General features: G+C 46.7%; 1 protein-coding gene across 1 annotated transcript; it reads left to right on the top strand.

Moving 5' to 3' along the window:
- Positions 1 to 655: 655 nt before the first annotated feature.
- Positions 656 to 15,414, top strand: Sirt7 (sirtuin 7). The gene is made up of 6 exons (XM_050176638.3): positions 656 to 946; positions 1,035 to 1,172; positions 4,575 to 4,753; positions 5,325 to 5,733; positions 6,651 to 6,838; positions 13,015 to 15,414. The coding sequence occupies exons 1-6, from the start codon at positions 851 to 853 to the stop codon at positions 13,331 to 13,333; spliced, it is 1,329 nt and encodes a 442-aa protein (XP_050032595.1). The 5' UTR covers positions 656 to 850; the 3' UTR covers positions 13,334 to 15,414.
- The last annotated feature ends 189 nt before the right edge of the window (positions 15,415 to 15,603 follow it).

Genomic DNA, 15,603 nt, shown 5'->3' with positions numbered 1-15,603 from the left:
TGTTGCCTTATTTTACACTTTACTATATATAACGTACCCGATTCTTGGCCAATCTCCCGAGTGGGAGATCACAAGGATCGATCTACATCGAACCGAGTATCCACCTGCATCTACAACCTGAACGCACGTAATTCAACGTGTGTCCCCTTCTATCAAAGTCAATCAAGTGATGCGCGCGAGCACGTGTTCCTGCGGTTTCACACGCGTTCACTTTCGATCGTGATTGAGCCTTATCCCCGCAGCTTGCGCAGAGAGGCCAATCGCAATTGAGAAATTCGATCGCGATTGAAAGTGCGCCGTGTGATACACGTATAAATTGGGCACGCCGATGTAGGAAGAATTAGCGCCTCTTTGAACAACAATAATTATAAGTTGCAGAGAGAAAGGTAAAGAACGTGGCCTAATAATTGCGAACTTGATTCGTCTTTCTTTTCTTTAGATCACTATCACTTGATACGAACCGCCGGGTTGGGGAGGTTGCCCAAAGCATCGAATTGAGGCTAAAATGAGAGGCAAATGCAACACGAATAGCTTCATCGAGCTCGCGTTTCAAGGAGAGCTTTTATCATCTCGAACAGCTGAGCAATATTTTCGCAGCTGTCAGCTGATGCATAGAGCCAGCATACTTTACGAGCATGTCTCCACTAGCGTGAAGCGCGGTGTGAAGAGCCCGCCGTGGCGCTGACTGCCATTTCCATACAAGCGGCCAATGTGACGCCGTATGTATATAAACAAAACCCGTCCGGCAATGGCGTCTGCCAGGCAGATCTGGTTGTTGACTTGTCGGTCTTAGGGGGGATCGGTTTTGGAAAACATTCTCCGGTCGAGTTTTTCTCGCCGGAGGAGCAGCATGGCGGACCTGGAATCTTCTCGCCGCGAGCTGCGCAAGTCGGCGGACCTTAGAAGGATACTTTTCAAAGAAGAGGAGCAGGCTAAAACGAGACACGTAGGTTGCTTTATTGCTTTGGCGCTAATGTGTGGAGAGAAGCTTTGGAGGCGAAGGGCCACGCATATGCATTGCTTTGCGTTCGCAGATTCGGAAGCTGATGAACAAGCCAGCCTGGGAGCGCAGTGCCGACGAAGAGTGCATTCTGGAGAAATCGCGTGACCTGGTCCAAATTCTGCAGGAGAGGTCGCGGAAACGCCAGTGCAACGAGCAGCGCCTTCAAGAGGTGCGTATGCGGCGCGTGAGCTGGTTTGGGGTGTAAAGTCGAACTGAACGTCCAGCATTCGCATTGGGTTACGCAGCGTAATAGTGCTAGCAGACAACATCTACAGCCAGTTGGTACCAGCAGTTTAGGTACGCATCCTGCACTTGTCGGTATTTCCGTACGTGTGCAACAACAAGCGTACAGTGACCGCTTACGAGCTGCGTTTAGCAGGGATGCCGTACTATGGTCGCTGACCGACGCTGTGCGTTCGCGTTGCTACTTGTGGTGATTCGTTTGGCAAAAGTTTCCAGCCAGCTCAGTATTTACTGATGACTCGATCTTGCTGATGTAGTTTTGATGTCGAAACTAAGTGGACTTCAGCTTGTTGTGTTTCACTGGCGACAAGGCAGAACCTTCCGCAGCGCGTTCCAGCGTTTGGGAGGAACATGGCAGCATTCGCGCAGCTGTTCACCCTGGACAGCTGTTTTGCCGGCGCGAATATGTCGATGTGGATGAAGTGCCAGCTGCTGCGAGCCAGCCCGAGTCGGCCCTACCACAATGGACGCTTTGCGAAAAAGCTGCTGCGCATGCGCGAGCGCGCCGCTCGCGAGCGCCCCCTATGCGGCTGCAAAGCTAGCGGATGACTCCCCGCCTGGCTAGGAGGTGTTGGCTCAGGCAAGCTTCCGTGTCCACGTTTCTGAATGCCATGCCAGCGAAGTGCGTCGTGTAGGGATGTACGAATTATTGCGGCAATAATAACGTCATTTTTGTTATCGTTTCCGCCAGAGTAGCAGTACCCGCTAAAGAGAGCGTTATGGGTGAACGCCGTAAAGCGGTTGAATGCGGACGGCTCAGTTTGGTGACTCAGGGATTTAGATTTGCAGCGAGCACATTATAACAAGTATACGTCATGAATTTTTGTCTGTAATGAGTCCTTTGCATTAATATCTGCCCTTCTTCAATTTTAGGCCAGCCTTCAAACTTTTCTAGCCACCCTGACTACGTGCCAACTGTTTTCACATACACCCGAACTTCTGGTCAGGCTGCAGTGCAGTGGCACGGTTGTTGCATGGATAAAGAAGCATGTAAGAGCATGTTAGTGACAGCGAAGTAGGATTTCAGTGTGGCATGTGCGCTTCGGCGTCGGCTAGTGGTTTCAGAGCGCACTTTTGTGCTCGATGTACACACACAGCTCTCAGCGCGCGGGCTCGCTCCGCCGGCATATCGCCAGCTTAAACCGTGCGCGTGTGCGTGCACGCCAGCTAATGCACGCATTTTTATTGCGAGAGGAAATGAAAATCAAGGGCCATATTCGCTAACGACTATTTTTAAAATCATGTCTTACCGTCTCGCACGTCGCTACACATTCGATAGCGCATAGATTGGCTACTTGATGCGACAAGTTATATGACATAAATGCAGTCTGTTGGAACATAGGGTGCAAAGTCCGCGATCATTCTACGTTGCCAATCAAAGTGCGAGATAAGTGAGCGATATGAAGCAAAGGCTAGCCGACGGAATGCTGCCAGCTTCAACAGCTGATGATGCGACAGGTTGTATGTGCTAGCGTCTACCCAAGCCACTCGATCCAGTTCATCCCTGAACTTCATTTTAGCTTTGTTTTAATTCATACATGTAACAGTTTGCACAGCACTAAATGTGCATTGTAATGCATATAGTTCAGCTTCTACAACACTGCTGGAAGAGAAAACCAAGAGTGAATCTACAGATGTCAAATCCAATGGGGTAGTTGCAAGATGCCTGAACAAGAAGCACTTGTGGGTCACTGACGCTCAGATTGAGCATAACATTCTTCACGTAACCCTCTTTTTTAAATGCCCAACCACGAAGAGCCTGACTTACGGTCGTTGACTGCAGGGGGCTCCACACCTGGTCGCTGGCTATTGAGCATTGCGACAAGTCCCAAGTCCATCCCGTGTCCAAAAAAGAAAATGGAATTCAGTCTTCCTCCGTAATTCTGATATGATCTAAGGAGACTAAACAAACAACGCAAGCTAAATTTCTCGCCATGACACTCGATGGCACAGGTAGCAACAAGGCAACGACGGGGAATGTTTTCCACACAAATACTCTCGCACCCAGCACCCCGAACGCTTCCTCAGACCTACGGCAGGGGGCGCTCACTTTTTTGCAAAGTGTCCATTGAATGTTCATGATCGCGCATCCGCCGAACGTACTGACTTCCTTAAACACACCCCTTTTTTAAATGTATTGTAAGTTCCTGCATCATCCTTGATCAGTTATGTTGGTGCAGTGATGAAGTATTGGGGAAACATATTGAGCTAGTGAGAAAGCTCCACGGAATATGATCATATCTGTATGGACATTTCGTACTGGAGCTGTCTGAATGCTGCTATGATCTGTGTTGGACTGCTGTGAGCGAATGTGTGAACTGGATCAGAAGGAACACAACAACCGTCCTTGTCTGCAAGTTTTAACTGTTCCATTTGAAAAATTCATTCCTGAGCCAACTAGTTGTACCTTTACTGTTGCAAACGTGTGTGCTTTTGAAAGCTCTAGGAAGTCCACAGCAGTTACCTTCTGTACCAGGTTGTAGAAGTCCATAAAGCATGCATTCTGGCTCTGTGATGTAAAAAGTGAAAGGGCTTTTTGCAGTACAAAGCCAAGAGAAATTGCTTGTACATGCGTATGTACTCACGAGCTTCTTTGGCGCTTTAGGTTCATATTGATGGCTCAAGCTTTGTAGTACCAATTCAAAATAGCTGCTAATTGATGAATGAATTTGCACTTATCTAGCTCGGTGTCATTTCAAGTGAATTGCTTTTCAGTACATTGCTGGACATTGGGGTCACTGCATTATGAGCAGTTTTGTGACCGGGCTTTTCAAGGCAGTCTTCTCTGCAAACTTATATGTATTGTATATGGACTGTGAAATGGCATGTCTGATACATATTGAGTTTATGTCATGTTATCGGATGTGTTGATGCATTCACCTTATTCTGATCGTAAGGGGAAGATAGACAGCTTTTTTCTTTTTTTCGCTATAACTGTTGATCACTGACCAACCCCTCTGCTGTTGGATCCTTTGTTGTAAAAATTTATCGGAATCTGGGGCCATATTTTGTGAGGATTCTGTGAGCAGCCGTGGCCCATTCTATTAATTTCTTAACACCCGTCAAAGCAAGTGGCCAATACTAGTGATGAGAAAGCAAGGTGTTATGCTAGCAAATGGCCAAAAATAATGGAAACTGAAATGAATCGTCACGTAATATGAGCCCAGGTATTATAAACTGTTTTTATGGGCCATTCTTGTGTAGAAATATCTGGTTGATCCTGTTGATGAACAACACGTATGTAATGTTCGTTGCCACCGATTGCTCCAAAGCCCCAACAGATACTGAAAGGCAACAGTATATGAATGTGATCCCTTGAACCGCGCAGGTGCAAGATCCACCAGCTGTGCTGGCCGAAAAGTGCCAGGCACTGGCGACGGCTATTGCCGAGGCGCGTCACCTTGTGGTGTACACGGGTGCCGGCATCAGCACGGCAGCACGCATCCCCGACTACAGGGGTCCAGCAGGCGTCTGGACTTTGCTGAACAAGGGCCTGCGACTTCCTGAGTACGTGCCACCTCGCTCGCTTGTCTCTTGCACTGGATTATGACCACAGCATGCCTCTGCCATATTCGAAACTACAGCATGTTGCATTGATACGGCAGCCCAGTATAACCAGCCGCTCAGACTCAACTTATGGCTTGTTTGCGCCCGAATTACACTCGGAGAAACCAAATGGCTTTCTCTGTGTGAAATTCACTACAGAAAGCCAGTTCCCCAGTGTAGGTTAACCAACCAGGCTCTGTCCTGGTTTACCTCCCTACCTTTCATTTATCATTTGCTCTCTCTCTCTCACTCACTACAGAAAGCAAGTGACTGTGTAGTGCATTTTGTTTAACGCCATGCTTGGATGCAGTGCATGCCTGTTTCACATAGCGTAAAGCAGAAGTACTCTACATGTTGTTTGCAGTGGTGCCGTAAAAAATATTTTATTTTCTCAGTGCAGGGAACAGTGGCACTTTCTGCTGACTGAAAAGTAGAACAACTCCACATGTTCTTTGCAACATGTGATTTGCTCTCCTCTGTGACAGATGGCGCCAGTGTTCCTTTCACTCAAAGGACTGATTTTCCATTGCAGGGTCCAGGACCTGAGCCAGGCTTGCCCAACCTTCACTCACATGGCACTGGCGCAGCTGCAACACATGAGACATGTCAAGCACGTCGTGTCACAGAACTGTGATGGCCTCCACGTTCGCAGCGGCCTGTCCCGGAAGTGCCTCTCTGAGGTGCACGGCAACATGTTCCTTGAGGTGTGCCCGCGCTGCAAGCCGCTGCGGCAGTACTTCCGCCTCTTCGACGTCACCGAGCGGACGGCCCTGCGACGGCACCGCACTGGCCGCCAGTGCCATGTCTGCTCTGCCGACCTGGTTGACACCATTGTGCACTTTGGCGAGAAGGGTCGGTTGCGCTGGCCGCTTAACTGGCAGGGTGCGGGACGCGCGGCCGACCGGTGCGATGCCATCCTCTGCCTAGGCACCAGCCTCAAGGTATTTGTGTTCCTCCGCACTTGACGGACTGTGCATAAACTGTGTTTGTGTGTTCATTTCTAGAGCACATTTCATCAGCCAGAGGCAGGTTAAGCATGACCCAGTGACTTGTTTAGTTTCTGGTCTGTTGATGCTACAGCCAAGGGTGGCAAACGTGAAAAAAATTATTTTATAGGGAGTTCTACCGATGGCTTCCTGGGAACTATGTGAATTCTCGAGTGAGGTATCTAAACACGCTCGTATTTCACAGATCCAATCCTCTCAGAGTGAAAGGTGATGCTCCTTGCTGGATCACAGTGGAAATTGTTGCATGTGGCCACCAGATGTCAGGGATGCTAGATGCTCTGTCAAACTTTCAGTGGAATCCCTGTCTCAACGGTTGCAGCAAGAGTAAATTGGTCTGAAGCTACCAGCGGAAAATGAAGACTTGTTCTGAATGGGTAGGGTCACCACCTGGCTGGCTTACCGCTGGTGCAGCCATTTTTGGTCTTGCATGCTGCCTGCCTGCTTGACTACACAATGGCCTGCCATTTGCCAGTTTTCTAGTTCTCCCTAAATTGGTGCAGTGTAAGCAGCATTGCTTTCAATGTTAGTGCACAAGTGAACTCCTTCCTAGGTCCTTAAACTTTCACCTTTTGTTATCAGAAGTTTCTGTACTGAACCACTCCATTCTTTTGCTTTTTTTTTTAAAGCAAAGCTTTCTTTGCCTTTCTTTGTGCAATTTGTTGTGTCCTCATCATGGTTCCCCCACCCCTTTTTCAGTGCTGTTAACTTTTCTCTGCAAAGGTGGCAACTGTAGGACCTGGGCTTCCCGTGCGCCCGTCCCCCTAAATACATTGTTGCACGAATGTCGCCTATATTAGCTTCACCAATAAAGGAATAGAAAGCACAAATGCGTTACTCTCCATTATGTGCAGGTGCTTCGGAGATACCGGTGCTTATGGGGGCTCGACCGGCCCGTGCGTGAGAGGCCAAAGCTGTACATTGTGAACCTGCAGTGGACACCGAAGGACGACTCCGCTGCACTCAAGATCAACGGCCGCTGCGACGACGTCATGCGAGCCGTCATGGAGCACCTGAAGATCTGCGTCCCCGAATATGAGCGGTGAGGCTTCCGTGCCACGTTCAGCGGCACGTTTCTCGCAGCGAAGGTGCAGGCCATCTCGAGCATACAGATATGGGGTGCAAGCAATTCGAACTGCACAGAGGTTGATGAAGACTTGGGACTCGGGCTGAGGCCAGTGTTTCGACAAAGGAGCTCGTCTTCATGACAAAGACAAGTGTAGTTGTCTTAACGCTGGCCATCGCTTGCGTGGCAACTTGTTGATCAGCGTGAGTAATTAGGTATGCGATTACCGCAAAAAATCTGCCAAGCAGTGCTACATTCATGAAAGCACATGTCATCAGCATGACTGCACCGTAATGGTGTAAATACCTGTATGTGTACCTGTGAAGGAATCTTGTAGGTTGAAAAATTCCAGCAGAATTTCAGCGAGAGTGGCTGCCCCCTTTCCTCCTTTAATATGCTTCACCGCATGACACATTCATAACAACAACGTATTGAAATGAAGCTGACTTAATGGGCCCCTCAGCAGGTCACATAGCACAGCAGGCCACATAGCAAATTTTCATTATACGCTGGAAATTGTTACGTGCCTTCTAGGGAGTGCTCTATCGTAATAATTTTTGCAAATGGGTTCTTTAATAGCCAAGATAGAAATATTTCAGCACCACGAACCCTTGATTTCAGGATGCGAGGGTCTCTGCCAACATAGACACTCTCTCCACTTGCCTCCGTGTTTATGAAGGTTTATTATGGCCGTGTCTGTACTGTTGGGAGGATTGGTTGAAATTCGGCACTCTCCCGGACAACTCGGGACAGTTGGCAAATAGGCATTTTGTTCACTTCACCTCTTTCTCCACACTTGGCTGCTTTTGATGCTGACTTCTTTACTTTGTAGCTGAGTTATTCAATTTTCTGTTGCCGACCTAACTGCCTTTCTTGTTTTGAACCGAAACTGAACCGAAAACAGTAAAAAAAAATTTTACGTTTGCTCGAACTGTGACTGAACCATAACATTACCATTTTTTCCGCTCCGCAGTAAAACCAAAGGGAAACAATAAGTTTTCAGTTCAGGTTGGCCACCTTTTCTGGAGTTTTTCAGCCATGCATTGCCTGTATTTGTGGCCCAGCTGTGCTAACTCATCTATAAACACATCATCTTCTGGTGATTTTACATGTAGCAGCACACTTGGTAGTTTTCAGCGTATTGTGTCGAAGGGCAGACTAGGTGTTTTATTAACGCAACAATACTTGAATAACATCTGACACATGAACTTGTCGGACTGTGGTGCATGTTCTATGTACCAGAGACAGTGAAGCACATACCGTATTTGCTCGAATAATGATCGCACTCGCGTAATGATCGCACCCCTGAATTTTGTCGTCAAAATTCGATTTTTTTTATTTCCCGTGTAATGATCGCACCCCAAACTTGCCGCAGCGATATGTCGTGTGCTAAGTCTAGCTAATATTGATCACCCTTACCATCTGTCGAATGCTACGCGAACGACTCCTCAAGACAAACCAAGCGGTCTGCACGCACCAAACATTCTTAAGTAGATGCCTCATTTCATTACTTTCATCACTTTCCGCACATCCATGACTAAAAAAAAGCTGCAACCAAACTTGCTGTTATTATGTGTAGGCTTTATAATGGTTGTCAACGACAACAAAAAAGGCACCTTTCAATTTTTCTCATCTGCACTTGTGGGCACGCAACAAATCGCGAGTGGCAACAATAGTAGCCACGTTTACACTGATACGTTAAAAGTGTACCCTATTCATACGCCGACGCTTGTAACACAGCTAAGATATTCACCCACCCCTAGAGGAAACGTGCCGTATTAGGACAGTAGTGAAGACAGATGCCACAGTTTCCGCAGCATGCCGGCCATGTATTTCTATGTCACTGGCAGCTGAGAGCGCCCATCTGTTTCTGTCCGCTCAAAGTGGACATGGCGATGTTATTGCCGCAAGCTTGCCGATATTAACGTTATTATTCATTACTGATACGGAAGAAACTGTTTCAATGCACGTAATGTACTCACGAGAATAATAAAACATTGCGTTCGGCGCGTTCGGCTTGCTCCGCCGGCCGCAATTCTTGTTTTGGTGTCCCGCAGCAAACGCGGGACGAAAAGAATTGTTCTTTTCGCAGGAAATTTAACCTGCGTAATGATCGCACCCCTGATTTTGCGTCAATTTTTCTGACAAAAAAGTTCTATCATTATGCGAGTAAATACGGTATACAGTAGAGCATCGTTTATACGTTTTGAGAATGAGCAAAGGAAAAATATGCTAAACAGGGAAATGTTTAATCCACAGTCACTAACGGATCTGGCAAAGTCAAAGTGTTGCACTAATCATTGCAGCACAAGACACACCTTGTCATTTCTCTATTGCATAGCCACGAGAAACCAAAATCACATCAAACTGGTATGTGACGATGGAATATGTTGCCTATGATGCCACCAGAAGGAAACATGATGCTCACTTCATGCAGCCTGCTGCAGGTAACGGCAGCGCGTTTAGGTTATCTCCTATGAAAAGTGCCGTATGCTTCCAACGGCACCATGAAACACGCACCGTGAGACAGATAGGTGAAGATGCTTATCGTGAGAGGGCTGGTGACGATAGCTGTGAGTGCGGCCTGCCACGACGGGACTTGGGAGGATATTTGTTGGTACCAGAATGGGAAACTTAGGGCACGCCGATGTTTTCACATGGGACTGGCAGGCGAGTATTGCGGGCAAGTTGCGGCAGTGGGAGGCTTCTGTTCTCGATCATGCATGCCTCGCGCCTTTGGCAGCTAAGCTAGATGAAACTTGGCGATGACATGGCAGAGGGCAGCAGCAGCAGCAGAGAAACTCTCATACCACCCCATCTATGGCTACCGACACTCATTTTTTTTATATCCCCAGTTGCTGACCATTGCTACGTTTCTTGGCATGATGAGATATCATTTAACACAATTGTCATGTTCATATGACATCTACAAGTCACTTAAGCAACTGTTTCTTTCTAGAAGCGGATACAAGATACCCAGATACGCCAAATCCTTCTGAAGTCAGCTAAGAAGACCTTGTCTTCAAGAACAAACAGGACGCCCCAAATGCATGTACTAGAGCGTATTGTGCTATTTGAACGAGGGAAGAGCAATGCTATAGTGCCACGCGTCGTTCTGCAAGAATCCTAACAGGGCAAGATTGGTGAAATAATAAATTGATTTGTCCAAACTGAAGCACCGAATTCATAGGCTGCCTAAGTTGAGGCATGCGTGCGCAAAGACTCGTAGCTATTGTGTATAAGTGGCGTCCTCCACGTGTTTGTTCAGGAACTCAGTCTGTGCTACAGCTGCGTTCCTGCTAAACCACAATCATTCCGATGAGCCTCCATTTGTGTCAGTCATTCGTCCCTGTAGACTGCAAGAGCTGGTGTTGTCCCTCATATCTTTCATATGAAACAAATAGTCGACAACAGAGGCTTGCATTGGCCTTGAAGATGCATTGTGCAGATCAGGCCGTCGAGATGCCGATGACGCGAACAGCAGCCGCACAATTCCGTCCTGGGTCATTTTTTTCTTTTGTACACTCATTTGAAGCACGATGCATGTCTCTTGGGTAAGCTTTTTGCACTACTGAGGCACCTTGATACGCATAAGTAACGATGTTGTTCTCTAGAACATGCAGTATATGGAGGGATTGCACAGATATAAATTTTCTTTTACCTAACAAAGGCGGGGTTGATTAGTGTGAATGCCTGTGTCTATGTGCAGCGGGCTTAACTTCCATGCCTTTGACGGCAGTATAGTTAACTTTTTTCGTTTTAGCTAACTACCATCTGGTGGTGAGCAAACTGTGGCATACGACACAGCCAGTATTCATATTGTATTACATAAATTACAACTACTACTCTGTAGCAAAGAAAAAAAAACAAGTGAGATTCTGCTCACTTTTCAATTTTTTTTAAAATAAAAGCAGGTAAGGACGTTTATGTTTCTGAATCATGAACAAGGACAGTTCTTGGTAAACACCGCAGCAATCTTTCTTTCACGACGGCACGTGGTGCCGAGTCTTGCACCGACTAGGTGAGGACAAAAAACATAGGAATCTTGCATATTGTCCCGGAAATAATTGCAGAAATCGAATAGGATTTTACTCTGCTTGAAGGTGCCAAACATGCGTTGAACCATGGCATGCAACAAAAGTATGTTTCCTGTGCCGTTTACAGCCATTGTTACCGCACACCGAGAAAGCGACGGCATTCATTAGCAACCAGTGTTACGGTTACAAGAAGCTGTGCTGGCGAACTAGCTGGTTTTCCTACTTTCCATTCTCAAGGACACCATTTTTTTTGCTATCCGTGTATCCTGGGGTGTGCATTTTACGGTTAATCGAGTGATAGCAGCGAGCTGGCCTAACGGCAGAAATGGGTGCTTCAACAGAAATGGCGATACTGTACTGCAGGGCCCCTGAAACAACCTTTGGGCTGCGGAACACACCAGTTCAGAAGCGCCAGCATCTCTTCCTATGTGGCCGTATATTTACCAACACACACCAATCGTTTATCCCCATTATTGCACATAATGCAACTCACGAGTCGCAACAATCTGCTCGTGGGGTGCACTGACTGAAAAATTAAGTATATTGAAGAATCTATTTATCTATTGAGTGCTTGTTTGTACCCTGTATGCTTGAACCATTTTGTGCCGAACTGGTAACCATTATTCTTTTCTTTTTTTCGTTCAGGCTTGGTTCCGGATCAGGCATGTTCTAAGAACATTGGTTCAGGTTCAGTTTCGGCTAGAATTCCGGTTGGGGTATGGCTCGACACCCTAGTCATGTGTGCCGAGCTCAGCGACCTGTGTTTAAGTGTTGGCAGCCGTTCGCTGTAAAATTTTCTCAAATTTTCATGCTCAGATTTTTTAGCCCCTTTTACAGAAGGAATCGGCAATGACCACAGTCGAATCCATTTCAAACAAACCTGGAAGTGAATTATCTTCTATATTGAACATGAAACTTGCTGACTGATACTAACGTAAGTTCCTCATAATGAATCGGAAAGATAAATTGAACTCTCAAGGTGTCCGCTTGGCGCATACCCCAACATTTAAGGACGCACCTCCTGTAGTGGATGCATTGTACTGGCACTCTGCCAACATTACGCGAAGTTGGCTGGAGCAGGTCTGCACAATCTCGTGCATCGGGAATGCCATTCTTAGTCACCATGAGAAACTGTGCCAAGGCACAGCCATCAAACAGTACTACTTACTGTGCGTTGCATTTTTCTCAATAAATGGATTCCTTCCTTGCTTTATAGTTCACTAGAGTTCTTGTAGGCTGGCAGAATAAGCGGGCACTCCCTTGTACTCGCTCACCAATATTTTTGCAAGATAAGTACTCACCCACACTTTTTGGCATTCACTCGCGCTTACTCTCACTCACTTTCTCACTCACGCGCTTACTCCCACTCACATACGTAAATACGTGCATCCACCCACACTCGCCGACAGTGACAAAATTTCACACTGACGTCTTCTCAAGCTCACCATCACTGACTCGTTCATAATTACATCAACTGGTACACTCTGCTCCTTCTACTCGCATACACTCAAGCTTGCTCGAGTGCAGGCACACACTTGCGTTCCCATACTCGTGTCTCCTTGTGCTCTTCGACACTCGCTAAAGCTCCGTCTCAGGCCCGTGAATCGAGGGTGGAGCGAATATGTATGAAGTGTGCCGTCCTATGATGAAACCGCATATAATGACCACATTATGAAAGTTTGTTCAAATTCGTTAGTCGACCCTAGATACAACAGTTGCACCTGACACAAAAATAACCTCGTTATATCTGATAATTGTTATAAACACATATTTGTTACATTGGAATAGCAGTAAGGTGTTTTTGTTTACTTCGTCATATCCGATACTTCGCTACGCCCGCGTTCGTTATATCGAGGTTCAAGTGTATAACAAACATGGATGTAACGAATTATCGTATATAACAAAGTAGCTCCAAGATAGGTCTGACTGACACCAGTGGCCAACACATAGTATATGCTTATAATGAATGTCGGATATAACAAAGCTACCTTTGCATTGGGTGCAACTGTGTAAGGCAAGCTTCGGTGTGATGAAAATGCCTCGTGTATCAAACTGGTTAGAGTGCCCGCTCGTCGTAACTGGGTTTGATTGTATTTACGCAACGCTTTCGTGCAGGCACAACGACCCACTGTGGAAGCTGCACACGCCTGTGCGGCCCAAGGAGCTGCGGACATTCACCAGGTTGCCCCTGGTGGTGGTTGAGGAGCCCCCACATCAGGACCACTGTTACGCTATGACAATCAAAAAGGAAGCCGAGGACGGTGATGAGGAGGAAGACGACGACAAGCAGGGGATTGTCGAGCAGGAAAGAGAAGAGGACACAGTGCAAGAGAGGGAGGAGGAGGAGGAGGAAGAGGTCGAAAACCCCAAGAAACAACCTAGGCTCGTCGGCTGGTACGGGAAAGGGTGTGCTAAGTGGCGCCGAAAACGCTAGCAGACCAGCTCCGTGGCATCGGTATGAAGAAAATAGTCTCGTTGTCTGCCACTGGTTGCAAAGAGTGATTGTGGTGGATGCTGGCTCGAGGACGCGTGGACTCCCCCCCTCCCCCGACACCTGTGAAATGAAAGGGATGCAGATTGGGCGAGCCACGGCATCGGATAAGGGTGGCTTTGCGAAAAGTTGCTGCTTGCTGTGCATTTGTGTGTTGCCCCCATGACGTGTTTGTGCAATTGTCCTGTGAACAGGTGAACAGTGTGTTTGCTACGTCAAGGTGCAACTAGAAGTGGGTAGAGTGTGCAAGACATTTTGTTCCCAAGAGTCTTTTTTGTGTGAGACACCATCTACCAATCGCGCGTTGATAGATACGGTGCACTCATCGTTAGCGAGGCCAGTGTAGAAGCATGGATTTTATCATGTTTGGCAGCATGGCTCATTTTTATATCGAGGAAGCTGAAGGTAGTCATGCATTTGTGACCAGCGAGGGTAAAACTTGTATGGGAAGCTGATTGCATGAAAATATAGAAAAACAAGCGTAAAATTGCTTAAGCCTGTGCGCATTTTTCAGTTTTCTCGACGAGAGTGGCAGTTTGACACCCATCAAAATTCAGCGGAAGGCATACGCAACATAATTGACAAAACGGAGCAAGTGTGGCTAGTGTGTGGTTTTTGTCCACGAGACGTCTCACAGACCAACCCTGCAAGACGTTTTGCCGATGAGTTCTGCAAGAGGTCTTGCAGATTAACTCTGCGGGATGGATCGTAAATGAGCCGAGCTCTTGGAGAACTTGGTCATTAGGTGAGGCTTCTCATTAGCTACACTTGTAGAATTTACCTTGACAAGTTTGGGCTGTCATTGACTCGAAGATGGTGTTTACACCCTTTCATTTGTAACAGCTGGGCAGAGTGCAACTCTTGTTGCTTCTAAAGCCTGCCTTTGAAAATTAAATTAGTTGCTTATTTTACATCCCACACTAAACTAATACAAATCACAAATTATAATAATTGCATACGTGAAGTGTGGTAGCATGTTTACAGGCGGCATTCATTGTTCTTTTGAACTTGTTGGCTATGTGATGGAATAAGGAAGGAATCCTTTTCTTATCAGACTGGGAAAAGGACCTGTATTTCAATGGACAAAGGGTCTGCTCATTTACATTTTCTGGAATTCAAACCGTCGAAATACACCTTGCTAACAGACTAAGGACCAAGGCACTGTGATTATATGGGGTGGCACCAGTAGAAAAGCGCGAGAAGCTTTGGCGAAGTGCCACAAGTAGACTAGACCAGACTGCACCGTTGGGGGTTCAGTCGTTCCTTGGGGTACGACTGTTATGACAATTTAAGATTGTGCAGCGGTGATCCCGTTACATGTAACGGCATCCCGAGGTTCCTCTGCAACTTCATAGTGCTCATGGCAGATGGCGCCACTTGAGCTGTTGCATAGTGACAGTACGCTGCGGTCTACAAACAGTGCAGGCTGCCAAGAGCTCTGTTTTGTGCTGCAGCCACGCGTGGGCAACCTGTGTGACCAGCAAATTTTTTGTCTTCCGATGGCATTTCTGACCAAATTTGGAATATGCAATGATTTAGTAAGGTGGTAATGTTGTGCGAAATGCTGTGTTAAGCGACCTAGTTTTTGATTGCCGGTGAAGTTTGTAATGTAAAGGTTCTCTTTTTCGTGCCGTAACAAGGGTCGTGTTTTTGCAATTGCTATGGAACTTCTTTTACTGTAGCTATGTCGACATTGTGTGGACTGAGGGGAATTGCAAAACCTTTATTGATGGTTAATCATGCAATTACTTCACTTTTGATTGCTAGTGTGCAGTTTTTACTGAAGAGCAGTAGTTTGCCAAAAACTAGCCATGACTGTTGCTCCGGCTCGTAAACGGGGAGCTTGGGAGACTGTCTCATTAACTGAAGCCTCTTGGCAAACTGACTCTTCAAGTGGCATCTCCTGCAATTACGACGCAGTGTGTTAATGCATTTCCTTTTCCCATGGTGCTCTGTCCAGAATTCTCTGTATCGTGGCGTGGCGGATGTTGTACATCAGTAAACGTCTGAAGGCACTGGTACAAGGTTTCTTTTTTTCATTCTTTGGTGATGTGCACCAATTTTGTGGACCTTGATAAGAAAAAAGAAAATGCTGGTGTTTCAATGGCATGAAACATGTAGCCTCCACAAGAGGTGTGCAACAGTTTCTCAAAACGGACAGGCGTTTGTGTTAAAATGCAGTTCCTCAGACACGCTCCTGTATTTGTTAATGT

This window comes from Dermacentor andersoni, chromosome 8, assembly GCF_023375885.2.
Source record: "Dermacentor andersoni chromosome 8, qqDerAnde1_hic_scaffold, whole genome shotgun sequence".
NCBI classification, from domain to species: Eukaryota; Metazoa; Arthropoda; class Arachnida; order Ixodida; family Ixodidae; genus Dermacentor; species Dermacentor andersoni.
Note: the sequence above shows the minus strand (reverse complement) of the source record. Positions and strands in the feature narration are given on the sequence as shown.